Source organism: Mytilus trossulus, chromosome 4 (assembly GCF_036588685.1).
Source record: "Mytilus trossulus isolate FHL-02 chromosome 4, PNRI_Mtr1.1.1.hap1, whole genome shotgun sequence".
In the NCBI taxonomy this organism is placed as follows: Eukaryota; Metazoa; Mollusca; class Bivalvia; order Mytilida; family Mytilidae; genus Mytilus; species Mytilus trossulus.
Genome location: NC_086376.1, coordinates 27,063,025 through 27,079,167, shown reverse-complemented (window position 1 = coordinate 27,079,167; position 16,143 = coordinate 27,063,025). Strand labels below are relative to the sequence as shown.

General features: G+C 31.6%; 1 protein-coding gene across 4 annotated transcripts in view; it reads right to left on the bottom strand.

Annotated features, from left to right (window-relative positions):
- The window catches only part of LOC134714986 (AT-rich interactive domain-containing protein 5B-like), a 31,713-nt gene that overhangs the window by 8,349 nt on the left and 7,221 nt on the right, over window positions 1-16,143 (bottom strand). For all 4 annotated transcript variants that reach the window (XM_063576782.1, XM_063576784.1, XM_063576783.1 and 1 more), the window contains exons 3-8: window positions 5,563-5,779; window positions 3,548-3,784; window positions 2,733-2,851; window positions 1,478-1,631; window positions 423-475; window positions 17-114 (exon numbers count right to left, since the gene is read on the bottom strand). In XM_063576782.1, the coding sequence (XP_063432852.1) occupies window positions 17-114; window positions 423-475; window positions 1,478-1,631; window positions 2,733-2,851; window positions 3,548-3,784; window positions 5,563-5,779 (878 nt within the window). The remainder of the gene's footprint in view (window positions 1-16; window positions 115-422; window positions 476-1,477; window positions 1,632-2,732; window positions 2,852-3,547; window positions 3,785-5,562; window positions 5,780-16,143) is intronic.

Here is a 16,143-nt window from a genome sequence, read left to right as displayed (position 1 = left end):
TTACTAAAATACTTACTTTTCATAATGTCTTCTAGTACAGGTGGCAGCACTAGTGCTTCCTGGGTTTCCTCCGAGTATGTCATATAAATGTTTCCACATTCTTTTCTGTGTAATCTGTGGGAAAAAAAAGAAATATTTAAAGATTTATTTATCATGAGCTAATACACAGAGCTATTGAGTTCCTAATGATTTTTTTTCTATCCACTGTCAAAATTCATATTATTTGTATCTATATTTTATAATCTTATGTTATCTTTCTTAAAAATATTGCATTTATAAAGATTCTACGACTGCATATGATAAGATATTTCTCCATTAAGTATATAGATGTTCAAATTTAAAACGTGAGGCTTGCTGATCTTTTTAGAGGAGTACAAAATTGGTAATTTAGCTGTAATAGAAATAAATGAATGTTGACTTACAGCTGCATATCCACCAATCTTCATAGCATGAGACCAAAACATGTACAGATCGACTGAAATAAACCATGACAATTACATTATATAACATGAGACCAAAACATGTACAGATCAACTGAAATAAATTATGACAATTACTTTATATAGCAGGAGACCAAAACATGTACAGATCAACTGAAATAAACCATGACCCATGACAATTACATTATAAATAAAAATTACATTATATAGCATGAGACCAAAACATGTACAGTTAGACTGAAATAAACCATGACAATTACATTATATAGCATGAGGCCAAAACATGTACAGATCGACTGAAATAAACCATGACAATTACATTATATAACATGAGACCAAAACATGTACAGATCAACTGAAATAAATTATGACAATTACTTTATATAGCAGGAGACCAAAACATGTAAAGATCAACTGAAATAAACCATGACCCATGACAGTTACATTATAAATAAAAATTACATTATATAGCATGAGACAAAAACATGTACAGTTAGACTGAAATAAACCATGACAATTACATTATATAACATGAGACAAAAACATGTACAGATCAACTGAAATAAATCATCATAATTACATTATTTAGCATGATACCAAAACATATACAGATCAACTGAAATAAACCATCATAACTACATTAAATAGGGACCATTTCTTTTGCAATGAAATCATATTATAATTCAAGTACTGGTAACCAAACCCAACTGTATTAGAGCAAGGAAAGTAAGGAAACAAACTTACTTCATAGAGGTATTGATAAATGTTATAATTATACCATTGATGTTCAAGCTTCCAATAAATATCAATTCACTAAGCAATACTTAAAAAAAGTTGTCTTTTTTGTATACTTTTTTTTTTTAAACATTTCACAAGATCTTCCTGTACTGTTTATGACATTGATGTGTATGAAATCTCATTGAAGTATAGCAACTGATATCATCTGTTAGACAGCAAGATATTTTATCATCAGATAAGGTACTTTGAGCATGCTTTCAGTATCTGCAAGCATTCTTTAATTCAACAATTCAACTTACTCTGTTTAAAACCAAGAGATGGAATTCTACCAATTGGACTATTTCTCTTCTTCATAAACTTGTGAAGACTAAAGAGGAATTCTTGCTCATCTTTACTCACTCTCATTTTATCAATTCTAAAACCATTTCTCAATGCTGATTCTCTTTTCCCAGTCTGAAAAATTACAGAATAACAGCTGATTTTATTTTTTTTTACTCAAAAGCAATATTCAAGTGTTTCTATTTACTGACACAAAATTTAAAGCATATTAGCCTTTGTGGCTGGAAAAAAGATGAAATGGAGAACAGAAGATGTGAGTCAAATATATTTTTTGGTAATATAAAATAGAGCCTTCCAATGCCTTTTGTTCCATATAATGGGCTATATTGGTAAATAGCCAAAAGCATATTTTTCTCCTGTTTTTTTAAGATTTTGACCTGAAAATTGAGGAGGATTACCTCCCATAATCCATATACTACAGGTGATATTGTTTATTTGTCAGTATCATTTCAGTTGAACCCTTAGCTTTATAGCACAGAATAACTTAACAAGTAAAAATATTGTGCATCAGGCTTATTATTTTAAATAAAATGATCATTATTTTTATCTTAATTATATGTACATACACATGTTAGTACAAAGATTTATTTCATTCATGATTTTAGAATAAATATTGTTGGAAATGATGCTCTTACATAAATTAGTAATTCTATCTTTTATCTGTGCAGAAGAATAATATAATAAATTCACATCCAGAAGTGAACCTTGTTTCTGTCAGGGTTATCTACCTTTATTACTTTACCACACTAATGAACTTTCATTGCACAATGAATTATTACAGCATTATACCAATCTGGTAAATAATGAAGACACCATTAGCATGGGGAATTAGTAGTTTAATATTAAACTACAATTTTGAAAATAATTAACTCCTATGATATTTTTTTTTGCAAATCAGAATAGAATATATCTTAGATTCTTCCTATCAGCTATGTAATTCTTTCACTATTCATACATGTATTAACCATACACTGTGGATTCATTATTAATCATTGGATACCACTTTTTGTGGGTTTCATGGGTACTAGTGAACCACAATTTCAAATGTTCAAAGAATTCTACATTTTTTACAGGCTTTGTATACAGAGTTTAGTTAAACTAATAAATCAACTATCAATGAAAATGAAAGTTTTTCTTAATCCACTAAAATTGTTTCCCATGAAAAAATAAAACAACAGAACCAGGTTTGCAAGGTCTGTTCTACTGAGGTCTCACCTTTTCCTTTGGAGCAGTTGGAATGGAATATTCTGAGGAGACATCATTACTGTCAGATTCTCCATTCTCTCCCATTATAGATGATCTTTTCCTTCTTTTTCTTCCCTTCAAGTTTGGTGCTGAAATTGAAATCAAAAGCATAAGTACCTATAAATTTTATAAATATATACAAATATTGAAGGAGTTCATGGATCATTTAATTAGTGTTTGCCATATCTTAAAGTGGCTGTAATCTGACATTGAACAGTATTGACGGTTTGTTTACACATTATCTGTTGTCTATTGCATATTCATTTTCCTAATTTTAGATTCACAAAATAAAATTCAAAAGTAAGAGTAGCGATAATATCTGCATTTCATAAATTACCTTAAATAAAAACATTAACCTGATACTGGGCAGATAAACAGACAGATGTACACACCCGAACACATAACGCCCGCCTAATTCTTAAGCTGGGTATAAAATAGGTTTTGCAGAGTAAAATAAATGATTGACTGATGTTTATGACTCTTGAGTCAATCACTCTTTGCTCTTATTCATAAATGTTGCATTCTAAGCATAGAAGGAGCAATTTTAAAACCTTGAGCTCCCATTGGCAGATCCAGGGGGGGATGGTCCGGGGGTTGGAACCCCCCTTTTTTTGGCTGATCAATGCATTTGAATGGGGACATATAGTTGGAACCCCCCCCCCCCCTTTGTCCTGGGTTGGGACACCCCCCCCCCCCCCTTTTAAAATGTCTGGATCCGCCCCTGGCTCCAGTACTCATGGCAAGCTCATTACCAAGAGAACATCACTACATGTTAAAATATATACCTAGATGTTCACAATTAATTTCTAAAGTTTCAAGATCACCATCATAGAATGTTTCTCTACAGAACATAATTCTATTGTCTTTGGACTTTGATATTATTCCACCTATGGCACAAATTACAACAGTCTTCAACCATTTGTCTTTAACATGCTCCAATCGTCTCAACACGGCTCTGTATCGGCAGTATTGTGGATAGCTCAAAATCGTCAGATTAGTGGACGTTTCACTTATCTTGTGACCTACAGAAAAAACAGAATATTTAATTTACAGATCATATTTTTTAAGACACATCTTAACTCTAAAATTCCATAAGCCAAAATATTCATGGGGCACACTTTTTTTAAATGGAAATTTCAAAATTTAGATTCAATGTTGACATGTTCTTGTTTCAGGCAAATGCCAGAGATGGAAGATTTATATCTTATAGTTCTTTCCATTCAATTCATCTGTTGATATAGTCCAGCTTTTCATTTTTTCATGTTTCATGGACTCCTCTTATTTTAATACCTTAGAGTTCAGTATTTTTGTAAAATACTTTTTTTCATAAATCAAAATGAAAATTGGTTGATTCCTGGTCTAAGATTTTTAATTGTTTTATACTGCTTTATCTCTGCTGAAAATATTTTATTTTCCTCTTTCGGCATAGATAAATTATAGTAATGAAGTTCCTAAAAGAAAAGACTGATGCTCATTTAAAAGAAAACACGGAGACACATATAATTGTTCGGCAACAAGTTTTTTCTTTTATCTTAAAACCTTACTGAAGTGCTATTTAATGTACTTTTAATGGTGATAATGTTGTAGTGTTTTAGTCATATCACGATAAATAAACTTTTACAGTTTTACATGATTTCATATATTTATATTTTATGTAATTCAAGGACACATGGCAATTACTTTAATGTTATCCTGTGACCTCTAATTATTGATCTGATTGAAATATCGATGCAGCTCTTTAAATCAGCCTCATATTGAACTTTTTAATCGTTTATTTTTTTTCAAATTTCTTAATAATCCCTAATTAGGTGCCCCACACTTACTAAATTGATTATTTTTCACAACAAATTTGACAAAAATCATTAGTATTAATGCCCTTCAGTTATAAAATGACAAGCTGTACACAGTCACTGCATTTGTATTGTAATTAAAATATGTAAATAACTCACAAATAGTTATCCCCTGAATGACAAATCACAAATATGTATTTTTAATTCATGTGGATAAATGAAATAAGTGATATTATGTTCATTGATTTCCTTTATTTTTAAATCTATCTTTTATCCTTATTTTTGTTTCATATCTCTATGACTGTGGTAATCTACAAATGTTGATAGGTGATATAAAAAAAAAATGTGGAGAAAGAGGGAGACCGTATGAGGATCAGTATTTAGATTTAAATGGACTCTGAATATGTATCAACAGTGCAGCTTACATCACATGTTTGTCTGTGCTTCATTTGAACTTATGGTTTAAATGTATTGTTTGTCCTCTGTACATAGAATCAAGGAATTGTATATTTAAATATATGCTATATGATCTATGAGTAATAGCCTTAATATTAAAGAGCCTCCTGCAGAGGGCTTCTGCTCTTGTTACCAGTTACAAAACTATCTTAGCATGAAATATTATGTAGAATAAAGCAATTTTGTCCCATAATTGTACTCTCAGGTATGCAAGTTCATATTATTATTAAAGTTAAAAAGACTCATTGACTTTCTCAATCATGACAATACTCTTAGGTGCTAGAATTCACATTTTTTAAAGACTCTCACGTGTGAAACTTCACATTTTTAAAGACTACGCATTGACTTTCAGTATCTGAATTACTCAGCCCATTTGGTGTTGTAATATGTGAGTATCTTATCAAAATCTTCAATTAATGAAAAATGAAGGAATATTAGTTACTTATACATTCTCTATTATATTTTGACATTTAACAGTATGATCCATTATTACTATCACCCATATAATTGACATGCAATCATACTATTTCCAATATATTTTCCAACTCTTTTACCTATGGCTTCTTTTTCTTTGTCCACATCACTAAAGTTCATTCCACAGTTACGAATGGTCATTCTTTGATCCAGCTCATCACTGTTAGTGATATCACCCTCCAGCTCATCTTCCTGAAATAGCCGCCGTCCCCACGACCACCGAACTCCATCCTCTAACAAACAAACTAAATCCTCTGCCTTCAGTATTAGCTTCTCAGAAAATGCAAATAATTCATCCTGTAAAAATGAAATAATATAAAAACAATTCACATTTAATTTTTTGACAGTGTCATTATTACTAGTACATTTTTTGATTAAGGGGCCAGCTGAAGCCTGCCTTTCGGTGTTGGTTTTTCTTGCTGTATTAAGACTTTGCTGTTTTCTGCTCTTGGGTTGGGATTTTGTCTCTTTCAACACATTCCCAAATTCTCAATTTTTTTTTTTATATCTTTCTTTTCTGGATGGGAAAAACTAAGGTCTCCCAAAAATAGAGACATCCAGCTTTCTTTTTGGGGGGACAAGGCAATGGGGACGGCTTGAGAAATATCATTCTGCTTAATGACATTTCTTTAACAATGGGGAAGTAACTCCAAACATTAAAGTTATGGCATACACATTTTCAGTAACCTGAGATTTCTTATCAATTATAATACTTGTCAAATTATGTAACTTTGTGTCGGTTTTCATGGTCAACAACTACGCATAATCCTTTAATAGTCAAACATATTGACCGCTAAAAAATGATAAATTCTACTGATATATTTCATGTGGTTTAATTTGAAGTATGGTTAGCAAATTAAAAGAAAACAAATTTTCTCCTCCAAATTGCAACCAGTTCAATTTAATGAATAAATTGTGAAATATAATGTAAGAAACAGACTATAACACAGAAGATAGTAATCTAATTGATTTTGCTTGAGGAAATTTTAGCCAGATGTAAAACTTCTAAGTTGATGAAAATAAAATAATAAATTACCATTTTACAATTATTGGATCCTTATTTTACATACAAAAGAAATTAAACATATCTTATGTCAGCATTAATATATAATCAAAATTGTACCTTATACAAAGAAAAGTTTAAAGGGCACATTTTATAAATATAAATTTGTATACAACAGCCAATTATTCATTCAACCTTTTTTTTTGTATTCACCTATCGACCACTCTGTTTTTTCACTATCAAAATTTAGATATCTTATAAAAAGCATAATCAACTAATTAAATTTCAATAAAATCTATTGTGTGTCCATAGAAACTATAATATCGGATATTGGGATAATTCATTATTTAATGATAGGATAATCTGTTCTGGAGGAAAAATAATTCTTTATCAACAGCTGAATGAATATCATCAGAAAGAATAATAAATACATGTCATATGTGTATGTGTGCCAGTGTATAGATATAATTAATTAAATAGATCAGAGTACCAGTCAGGCTATAAACCCTACATACAGGGAATCAGTCGTTTTGGTTATCATAATATATACACTAAATTGCTGAATGAAAATATTCAAGTGAATACATTTGAATGACCATAAAATTTAACATTTATATAGATTAACAAATTCCTGTTTATATGACACTTTCTTTGTTAAATTGCTGTCTATACATAAATAAATGACAATGAACTTCATTGAGACAGCAACCCAACAGTACAACATTCAGGGTTTGATTAAGGTTTATATAGACGAATGCGTTCTAGAATATCCTGAGTCTAATCTATCCGTCTATTAAAAATTATATACATGAAAATGCACTTGTTGCTGCCCGACATGACACTGGCATATCTGGATGAAAATAAGAAAATCTGAAAATGAACTTTAAAACAAAACTTTTTCTGCTCAAAAATATAAAAGAGAGACGAATGTTTAATGTTCAAACATTGTTAGATTCTGAGTGCTGTAAGTATTTTCAAATTGAATAAGTAGTTAGTTAAAGTGGAGAATTACTACATGTATGTAAATATACACAATGGAAGAATTGTGTTTCTCTTTTTTTCAGATTTTTACATAATGAATGGTCATACATTAGCATCTTATCTTGAGGTGTCAAAATATCTATCTGTATGGATCCGGTTTTTCACACTGTCACACACTTAATAAATTTGACATTTGTGAATTTCAGCAAATGTAGAATATATTGACAACAATTTGCTTATAAATAAACAATTGATCATAGAAAAAAAAACATCAGAGAAAAGAAGATTTTTGTTCACAACAGTATGTGTAATATTAATATGGCTTTACTGGGCATGGCCAATACTGACCATATTGAATGAGATTATTTACTTATATAAAGATGTTTAAATATCATCAATTTAACAAATTGTTTAAAATTCAATTTAGGTATGGGGCAACTCTGTGTGACCTTTAAAAACTGAATCTATTATCTCTCTACTTAGGTAAAACTTTCATAAATAAAGTAAAACTTTCATATGTATGTACTGTATACTATAAACCTTGAAATCAAGGTCAATGAATTTGACTTCAATTTGAAGAATAATTACCAGAAGAAAAGTACACCAATTATTACTGAAATAATTACAGCTAATAAATCAGTAAGATAAACATCATTTACAATACTAGTACATACATTTATTTTTGAACCTGTGTATAATGGACAAACATCAGTTAAACTTTCCAAGTGTATTTTTCTTATTCAAAATGTAATTACTTATACATTTACTTTGTCTATATACATGATATAGATATGTATACATGTGTTGGTATCATATTACTTTCAAAAACATAAAAATAATGAGACCTAACAGTAAGGAATTGTGACACACAACAGTTTCTATATAGACTGATGCTTATCATAAGGTGCACTTACATAAAGTGTCTGACATTATCAAGTAAATAAATATACCACACTGACAATATTCTAAATCTAAAAAGTTTTATTTAATTAACTCTATCACTTTATATATACGAAAATTATTTCGCAAATATATTCATTTTCCAGAATATTTATCTTGGAGTGTAGATTATTTAAATTGTAAATTTCAATAGAAATATTGAAGAATTAGATAAAATCTGTCTCAGGTAAAAGGACAGGTAAATCTCACCTTGTTATCTTAAACATTTACATTTATCAATTGTTTGATAGGTTAATAGTTACAAGTTTTATTATACCTTTTATTTTACACGTTAAAATCCTATTAAAATCATTACGTAGACTGCAAAATAAAATAAAAATTGTTGGGAGTGCATTTTGACTTATTTCAATATGATGCATAAAAAACTGAATAAATATTATTGGTAAATTCATTTATTCGTTTTAAATCATTAAGGATTTTGCAAGACTCATAAAATTTTGATAATAACAAAAAAAGTTCTTTCCTACCTTTACTTTGCTTTTTTTCATTTTGAACACTGTTGTGAAGAGTTGTCTCGTTGGCACTTATACCACATCTTCTTTTTTATATTAAAGAGTTACAATATTAACAGCAAAAATATTAACCACAACCAAAAAATTTGATTGAATTCAATGAAAATTATCTTAACACACATACTTAAATAAAATTTTGTCCACATACATTTGTGAACTAGAAAATATCCTATATATAGTGAAAGACATGACTATTCCTCTCATTATTAAAACGGTTTCATATAATTTCTTGGTGCCTTATTTTCCTGTTTTTCAGTTTTAGATGACCATTGAATTTCTGCAATCAATTAAGTAGAAATTTCGTTTTACCTCTACGACGAATTCAGGTTCAAACCATGAAACCAAGTAACAACAAACCTGCAATTGTTTCCTGAATCCATGAAAAATGGTACGGTAACCAATGAAAATAAAAGAATCCACAGTTATATAAGATGTACACAAGGGCAATAACTCTTTGTTTGTCTAATTTCTCTTAATTTTTATGCTTTTCTAATCAGATTTCTTTCTGGTTCATTAAAATTTTATATAAATTTAAGTGTATTTTTTCAAATGAAGGAAATAAATCTGCTTTCAAGATCACAGGAAATAAATCTAAAACATTTTTTTTAATTCAATACAGGCTACAACTACTTATCTACAATTGTAACATTGTTTTTACTAAAACACTTAACATTATAATGTGCAGTTTTTAAATGACAGACATTTCCTTGAGAAAACAAGTTTACAACAGCATCTAATTTGTTGTGTTATAATTTCAGATGTGCCTATGCACATAAGAATTTTATATCTTTCAAGATTTCACCTAGTAATAAAACACATCCATATGTGACTAATCTCAGAATAATTTTATACAATGATCCGACATTTTAATCAATAGAACGCTTATTAACTAAGTCAAGTAAAACTGGAATTACTGCGTTAATTATATTAAAATAAAAAATTTAATGCAAAACAAATTTTTATTCTTACAGCTATAAAATCATTGCTATTGAAAATGATTTTTAGCGGACTGCTACAAGACAAAATCAGATTGAATTTATTGAAAAAGTTATGCCTTTGCACAAGAAGAATTAGTCAACTTTTCTCATCAACTGCCAGACACAAGGAAAGAATGGAATCAATCTTGCGTATATAAAGAATGTAACACACGTGATTTGAACACCATGGATTGTTATTTTCGCTCTGCCAAAATTCACAGATTTAGGATAGTTTTTGTTGTGCTATGGAATTAACATTTCGCAAACGTGAATATTATTATCATAATTTACTGATGAAATGAAAAATTTGAACATTAGATGCTCGAAATTCCACTTTATTAACTTTATGAACTAAACAAAGAAACTTCAAATTTCGTTCATTGAGACCTGTCCTGACTATACCCTTAGGCAGATATACCCTTGGAAAGAGCTCACAACACTTCGAACGGAGTTGGACTTTGTACCTTTACCTTTGTGTATTTCTAGAGGGCATTTCACGTATTATTGATCGATTTTATATCCATATTCCAACAGTATGTCTTATTTAACGGAACTTCAATCTAGTGACTTATTAATCCATCCAAGCTATGACGGGAGCCAACATGAACAGTATTACAATTTACCTCTATCCCAACCATGTCCGTACGCAGAGAATGACTCTAATACATTAGAAAATACTTCCAACGAATTTATAAGTTTAATATACAATGAGTTAGGTTCGCTTCCTAGAGACACGTTCATTCAAGAATTAATACAAAACTGCAAATCATCAAACAAAGACATAGAAACAGTTAGACATGAACTTTTTGACGTCGTTAAACGTCAACAGAATTTTCCATATCCAAATGCAATATTAAAGAAAAGATTATGTCCTAGAAAATTAACGGGAGATTCGGTTGAAAGTAAACTTGGAAATGATTGTTATGCATTGTATTTAGCCTCAGTCGGGGAATTTGGTGACGATTTGAAAAACGCGCTTAGTGTAAAATCTTCATCAAGCTCAAATAGAACTATATCGTGTACTGATGAGATATCTGGATCACAAAATGACGCAACAGTTAACCTTGCAGTTAAGGATACGCTAGTTCGTCTAGAAAATGATATGATTTTATTAAAATCTGAATATGCACGCGACTCCGAGATGTTCAACAGGTCAATTGAAGAACTAAAGAAGGAGAATAAACAACTCAAAGACCGCGATTTCAAATACAGTGATCGTTTCAAGAACCTGCAAAATCAAATCAATGTAATAAAAACATGTACAGAAACATTTCAAACGGACATGAAAACAATGAAAGTTCAATTACATCAAAACTGTGAACAGAATAGTAAAACAAAAAGTGATCTAAAATCTTTGGTTTCTCAATTTTTGGATAGTGTCAAAACAGTAACAGAGATGAAATCAGACATTGCTAAAATTCATGAACATATAACGAAACACGCAGTGAACATGAAATCAATAGACAAAACAGTGAAAGCAGAGTCTGAGCGATTAAATCGAATGTCCGATACCCGCGTAATAGGAGTAAGCAGTCTGAAATCTAAAACAGATCTTATTAATTCAAAGCTTAAAGACCTTGATGCCCAAGTAGAATTAGCATGTCAAACCTATAGCTCACTAAGTGTATCAGTATCCGATGTCCGAAAACGTCTGGTTAATGCAGAAAAGGAATTAAAAACGGTAAACAAAAACCAGAAAACTTATTCAGAAATTGTTAAAAAGGTTACCCCATTAACATTGGTTGAGAACACACTAACTAACAAAGTCAACGAAACAAGGAAAATAAATGATGTAAATAATGGCAACGAAGTTAACAAAGACAATACAGAGAACAAGGTCAACGAACACTTTTGTAAGTCAACGGCCCATTATGTTAGCAGTCAAGGTATGAACAGTAATGATGCATCGTGCAAACTGAATTCGAAACCAAAATCGACTCGATTAGATGCACTGTCAAATAGAGACTCTGTCACTACAGCTGAAATACATAATACGTTTCACGATGCTGAATCAGCAAAAGACCATATTAAGAATTCCGAAGATAACGGAAATCAAAACATTTTAGTTCACTTCCCTAGATCGGTATGCAACCCAGTTCATAACTTTACGGGTCTCATTCATGTTGAACGTAAAAGAGTCGCTCGTTTCTATGTCGGTGGTATTGACAAAAGTGTTTCATCAGAACAGGGAATGCGATATTTTCTACAACAAAGCGGAATTAGAGTGACATTTCTGAGATATTTTGACAAACAATCATTCAAAACAGCTTCCGCTCAACTCAATATCGATGCACGAGATGAACATATTATACACGACTCCAGTTTTTGGCCGAGGGGAATCTTTACTAGAGATTGGAAGCCTTGGGCTTCATTCATTCACGACAAAGGACACGCTTAATTATGGAACTAAACCTCGCTTGTTGGAACTGTCGTGGAATAATGTCTGGCGTTCCATATCTTATTGACTTCTTAAATACAAATAGAATTGATGTAATTGCTATTGCGGAACACTGGCTTCGGTCTTGTCAGTTGATGTTTTTAGATACAATTGATCCGACTAATTATATTGGTTACGGAAAAGGCGCTGACGACAATTGTCACCAATTATTCAACTTTAATATCAGAGGCGGCGCCGCCTTTCTGGTATCGAAAAGGCTACAGCCTTTTATTGAAGTACTGGACATTCCGAGTAATAGAATAACGGGGATCGAATTAAATATTCCGGACACACCAAACACTTATCTCATATCTGTTTATCTACCAGCAGTAACACAAAGTTATGAATTATTCTCGAAAGAAGTTGAAATTATGATAGATGTCTATAACATTTATTCAACTATGGGAACTGTTGTCCTTATGGGAGATTTCAATTGTAAAGTTGAAGGTCCAAGATACACGTTCGATTATGATAAACGAAGTGACAGTTTTCGATCATTTATGCAGGAATGTAATCTGCGTTCTCTACATCTGGAAACAAATGGAATTGGACCAGTTTGTACCTTTCAGTCCTACCAAGGAGGACCCAAAACCGCTATTGATCATATAATTGTTAGCACGGAAAATCTCACCAAATTTTCAAACATCCAAGTCCCGGATGAACATATGTTTAATGTTTCAGACCATAAGCCCATTAGATGTTCGTTTGCCTTATCGGACAATACAAACTATGTATCTAAAGACGACGATCTTACTGTTCAAAGGCGTATATCATGGACTAAAGCTGTACAGAACGGTGCTATTGCCGATTATTCCTTTGCCGTGTCACAATTCTTATGGGACATTAAATCACCAACTGCTACTCCGGCTAATATTGAACAATACTACAGCGAAATAGTCAATGCTATTTTGAGAGCCGATATGGAAACTCTTCCCGGTAAACAGTACGTAAAACATTTAAAACCGTACTGGACAAAGACTGTGAAAGAATATCATACAATTATGAGATTACAACGTCGAACATGGATTGAAAATGGCAAATTTCATGACCGTAATGACAAACATTACAGTGATTACAAAAGCGCTAAACTGAATTTTAGAAAACAGCTTGAGCTAGCATATGAAAACTACATTAGTGAAATAAATCGTAAAATCGAAGAATCTGTCGACTGTGATCAACGTTTTGTATGGTCTGTGATAAAAAGTGGACGCAAAAGTGTATCGCATTGTCAACAATTAAATATTAGCGGTATTCAACTCATTTCTTCAGACGAAATACGTGACGGTTGGGTGACTCATTTCCAATCTGTATTCAGTTTCGATAGCAACTTGATCAACCCTGTGAACGAAAAAGCTATCGATAATACTATCAACGACTTGTTAGAAACTGTCCGTACAAACACAAATGAAAAGATCGAGGAACTTACTTTCGACGAACTATATAAACTTTGTGACAATTTGCCGTGTAACAAATCTCCAGGGTTAGATGGAATCTGTTACGAACATTTGAAATACGGCGGAAAGCTACTTCAGCGTCATATTTGTAGTTTGTTTAATCTTGTATTGGAAACATGCTACACACCGATAAGCTGGAAAGACAGTTGTATCATACCTCTATTCAAAGGTGGAAACAAATCAAAGTCTGATCCGAATTCATATCGTGGAATTTCTCTTCTGTGTAGCATATCAAAACTGTTTGAAAAGGCATTATATACTCGTTTACCATCGCTTCATCACAACTTTCCACACCAATCACAAGTTGCCTACCAGAAGACATTATCTAGCACACATGCAAGTTTTAACATGCAAGAAGTCGTACACCATAACTTAGAGCGTCATAGCAATATTATCGTCGCACTTCTGGACAGCATGAAAGCATTCGATACTCTATGGCACAAAGGACTATTAGTTAAGTTGTATATATATGGAGTTCGGGGTTTAACTTGGCTGTTGATCTATGAAATGTACCAGAACATGCGAAGCTGTGTGCAATTTAAAGGAAAGTGTTCTAAATGGTTCAACCTCAAAAGAGGCGTAAGACAAGGCGGGGTGCTGTCTGCTGTTTTTTATTTAGTGTTCATTAATGATCTTCTAAAACAATTAGATGAAAGTCCTTATGGAAGTATGCTATGTAATCTTCGCGTAAGCAGTACCGTACAAGCGGACGACATTGCTATTATATCTACAACATCAAAAGGTATGAAAACTTTAATAGACATTTGCCAAACATATAGCGAAAATTGGGGCTTCAGATTCTCATCAGCAAAAAGTGAAGTGCTGAAATTTTGTTCTTCAAAATGTGCTACCATAACCCAACCATTGAAACTTTACGGAGCGGACATTCCAGTAGTAATATCAACCAAGCATGTTGGAATTTTATTAAATGCCGAATTTAAGAGCATGTCAAGAACTTTAAATGCATGTAGAATTTTGCGTGCAACTGCGTTATCCGTAATAAAATCCGGAATACACCCATCCTTCCTTAATCCATTAACGTGCTCCAAAATAGTATTTCAGATGTGTTATCCAAAAGCAATGTTTGCTTGCGAACTTTGGTATGGTCTTTCAAATACTGAATTAACAATGTTAGAACGTTCTCACAAATATATATGTAAAACAATTCAAGGGCTTCCTGCACGAACACGATCTGACAAGTGCACAAGCCTACTAGGTTGGCTTCCTGTGGAGTGCTATATAGACAAGTGTAAGTTACAATTTTTTGGAAGACTATGTAGAATGGACAATAATTTATTACCAAAACGTATACTACTACTACGACTTTTAGAATTTAGAAACAAATGTTCCAAAAAGCAAGATGGTTTTGTACCAGATCTAATCAAAATAGCCGTTAAATATGATTTGATAAACTTTGTTGAAGATTTCGTGAAATCAGGCAGCTTCCCAAGTAAAACTGTATGGAACAGATATATTTCCACTTCAATAGCGAAATCTGAAAACAACAGATGGCAACAAAGAATATCAGTTGACAGTGACTTTGAAGTTTTCCGTAAAATTCACACACACATTGTACCACACAGAGCTTGGGTTATTGCTAAAACTAATCCTAACTTCAGAGAAGGAGCTAAGTATATTGTTGACCTATGTTCCGTCATCCGATCAGAAGAGTCACCTCTCTTATGCGATAAATGTGGACAGTTTTTCTACAACATTATTGAACATATCATGTGTATGTGCGATCGTCTATCTGACTTAAGAGCGAAGCTTTGGGAGGACTTAATAAGCATTAATCCGATTGTGTTCAGTGTGTATCTAGACAATCTAACGTCATCCACATTCACAGCAACACTTTTGTCATGTTATACGGAATATGATCTGGATAATGATAACAGTATTTATTTTTCAAAAACTTGTATTACACATGTTCAACGGATGTGCAGCGTTTTTTATAACAGTTAACTTACCTTCAGAAATATTATCATTTACTTTAAAGTGACATTCAACTGATGTTATATTATCATTTACTTAAAAGTGACATTCAACTCATTCAAACACTCTTTATCAATATATGACATTTAAATCATTCAATCACTCTGATGTCTTGACCAATATGTAAATATTATTATTGTTCAAAACTGTTTAATACATGCAAAATCTTCGATAAGAAGGAAATAAAGTTAATATATATATTCATTTTCCAGAATATTTATCTTGGAGTGTAGATTATTTAAATTGTAAATTTCAATAGAAATATTGAAGAATTAGATAAAATCTGTCTCAGGTAAAAGGACAGGTAAATCTCACCTTGTTATCTTAAACATTTACATTTATCAA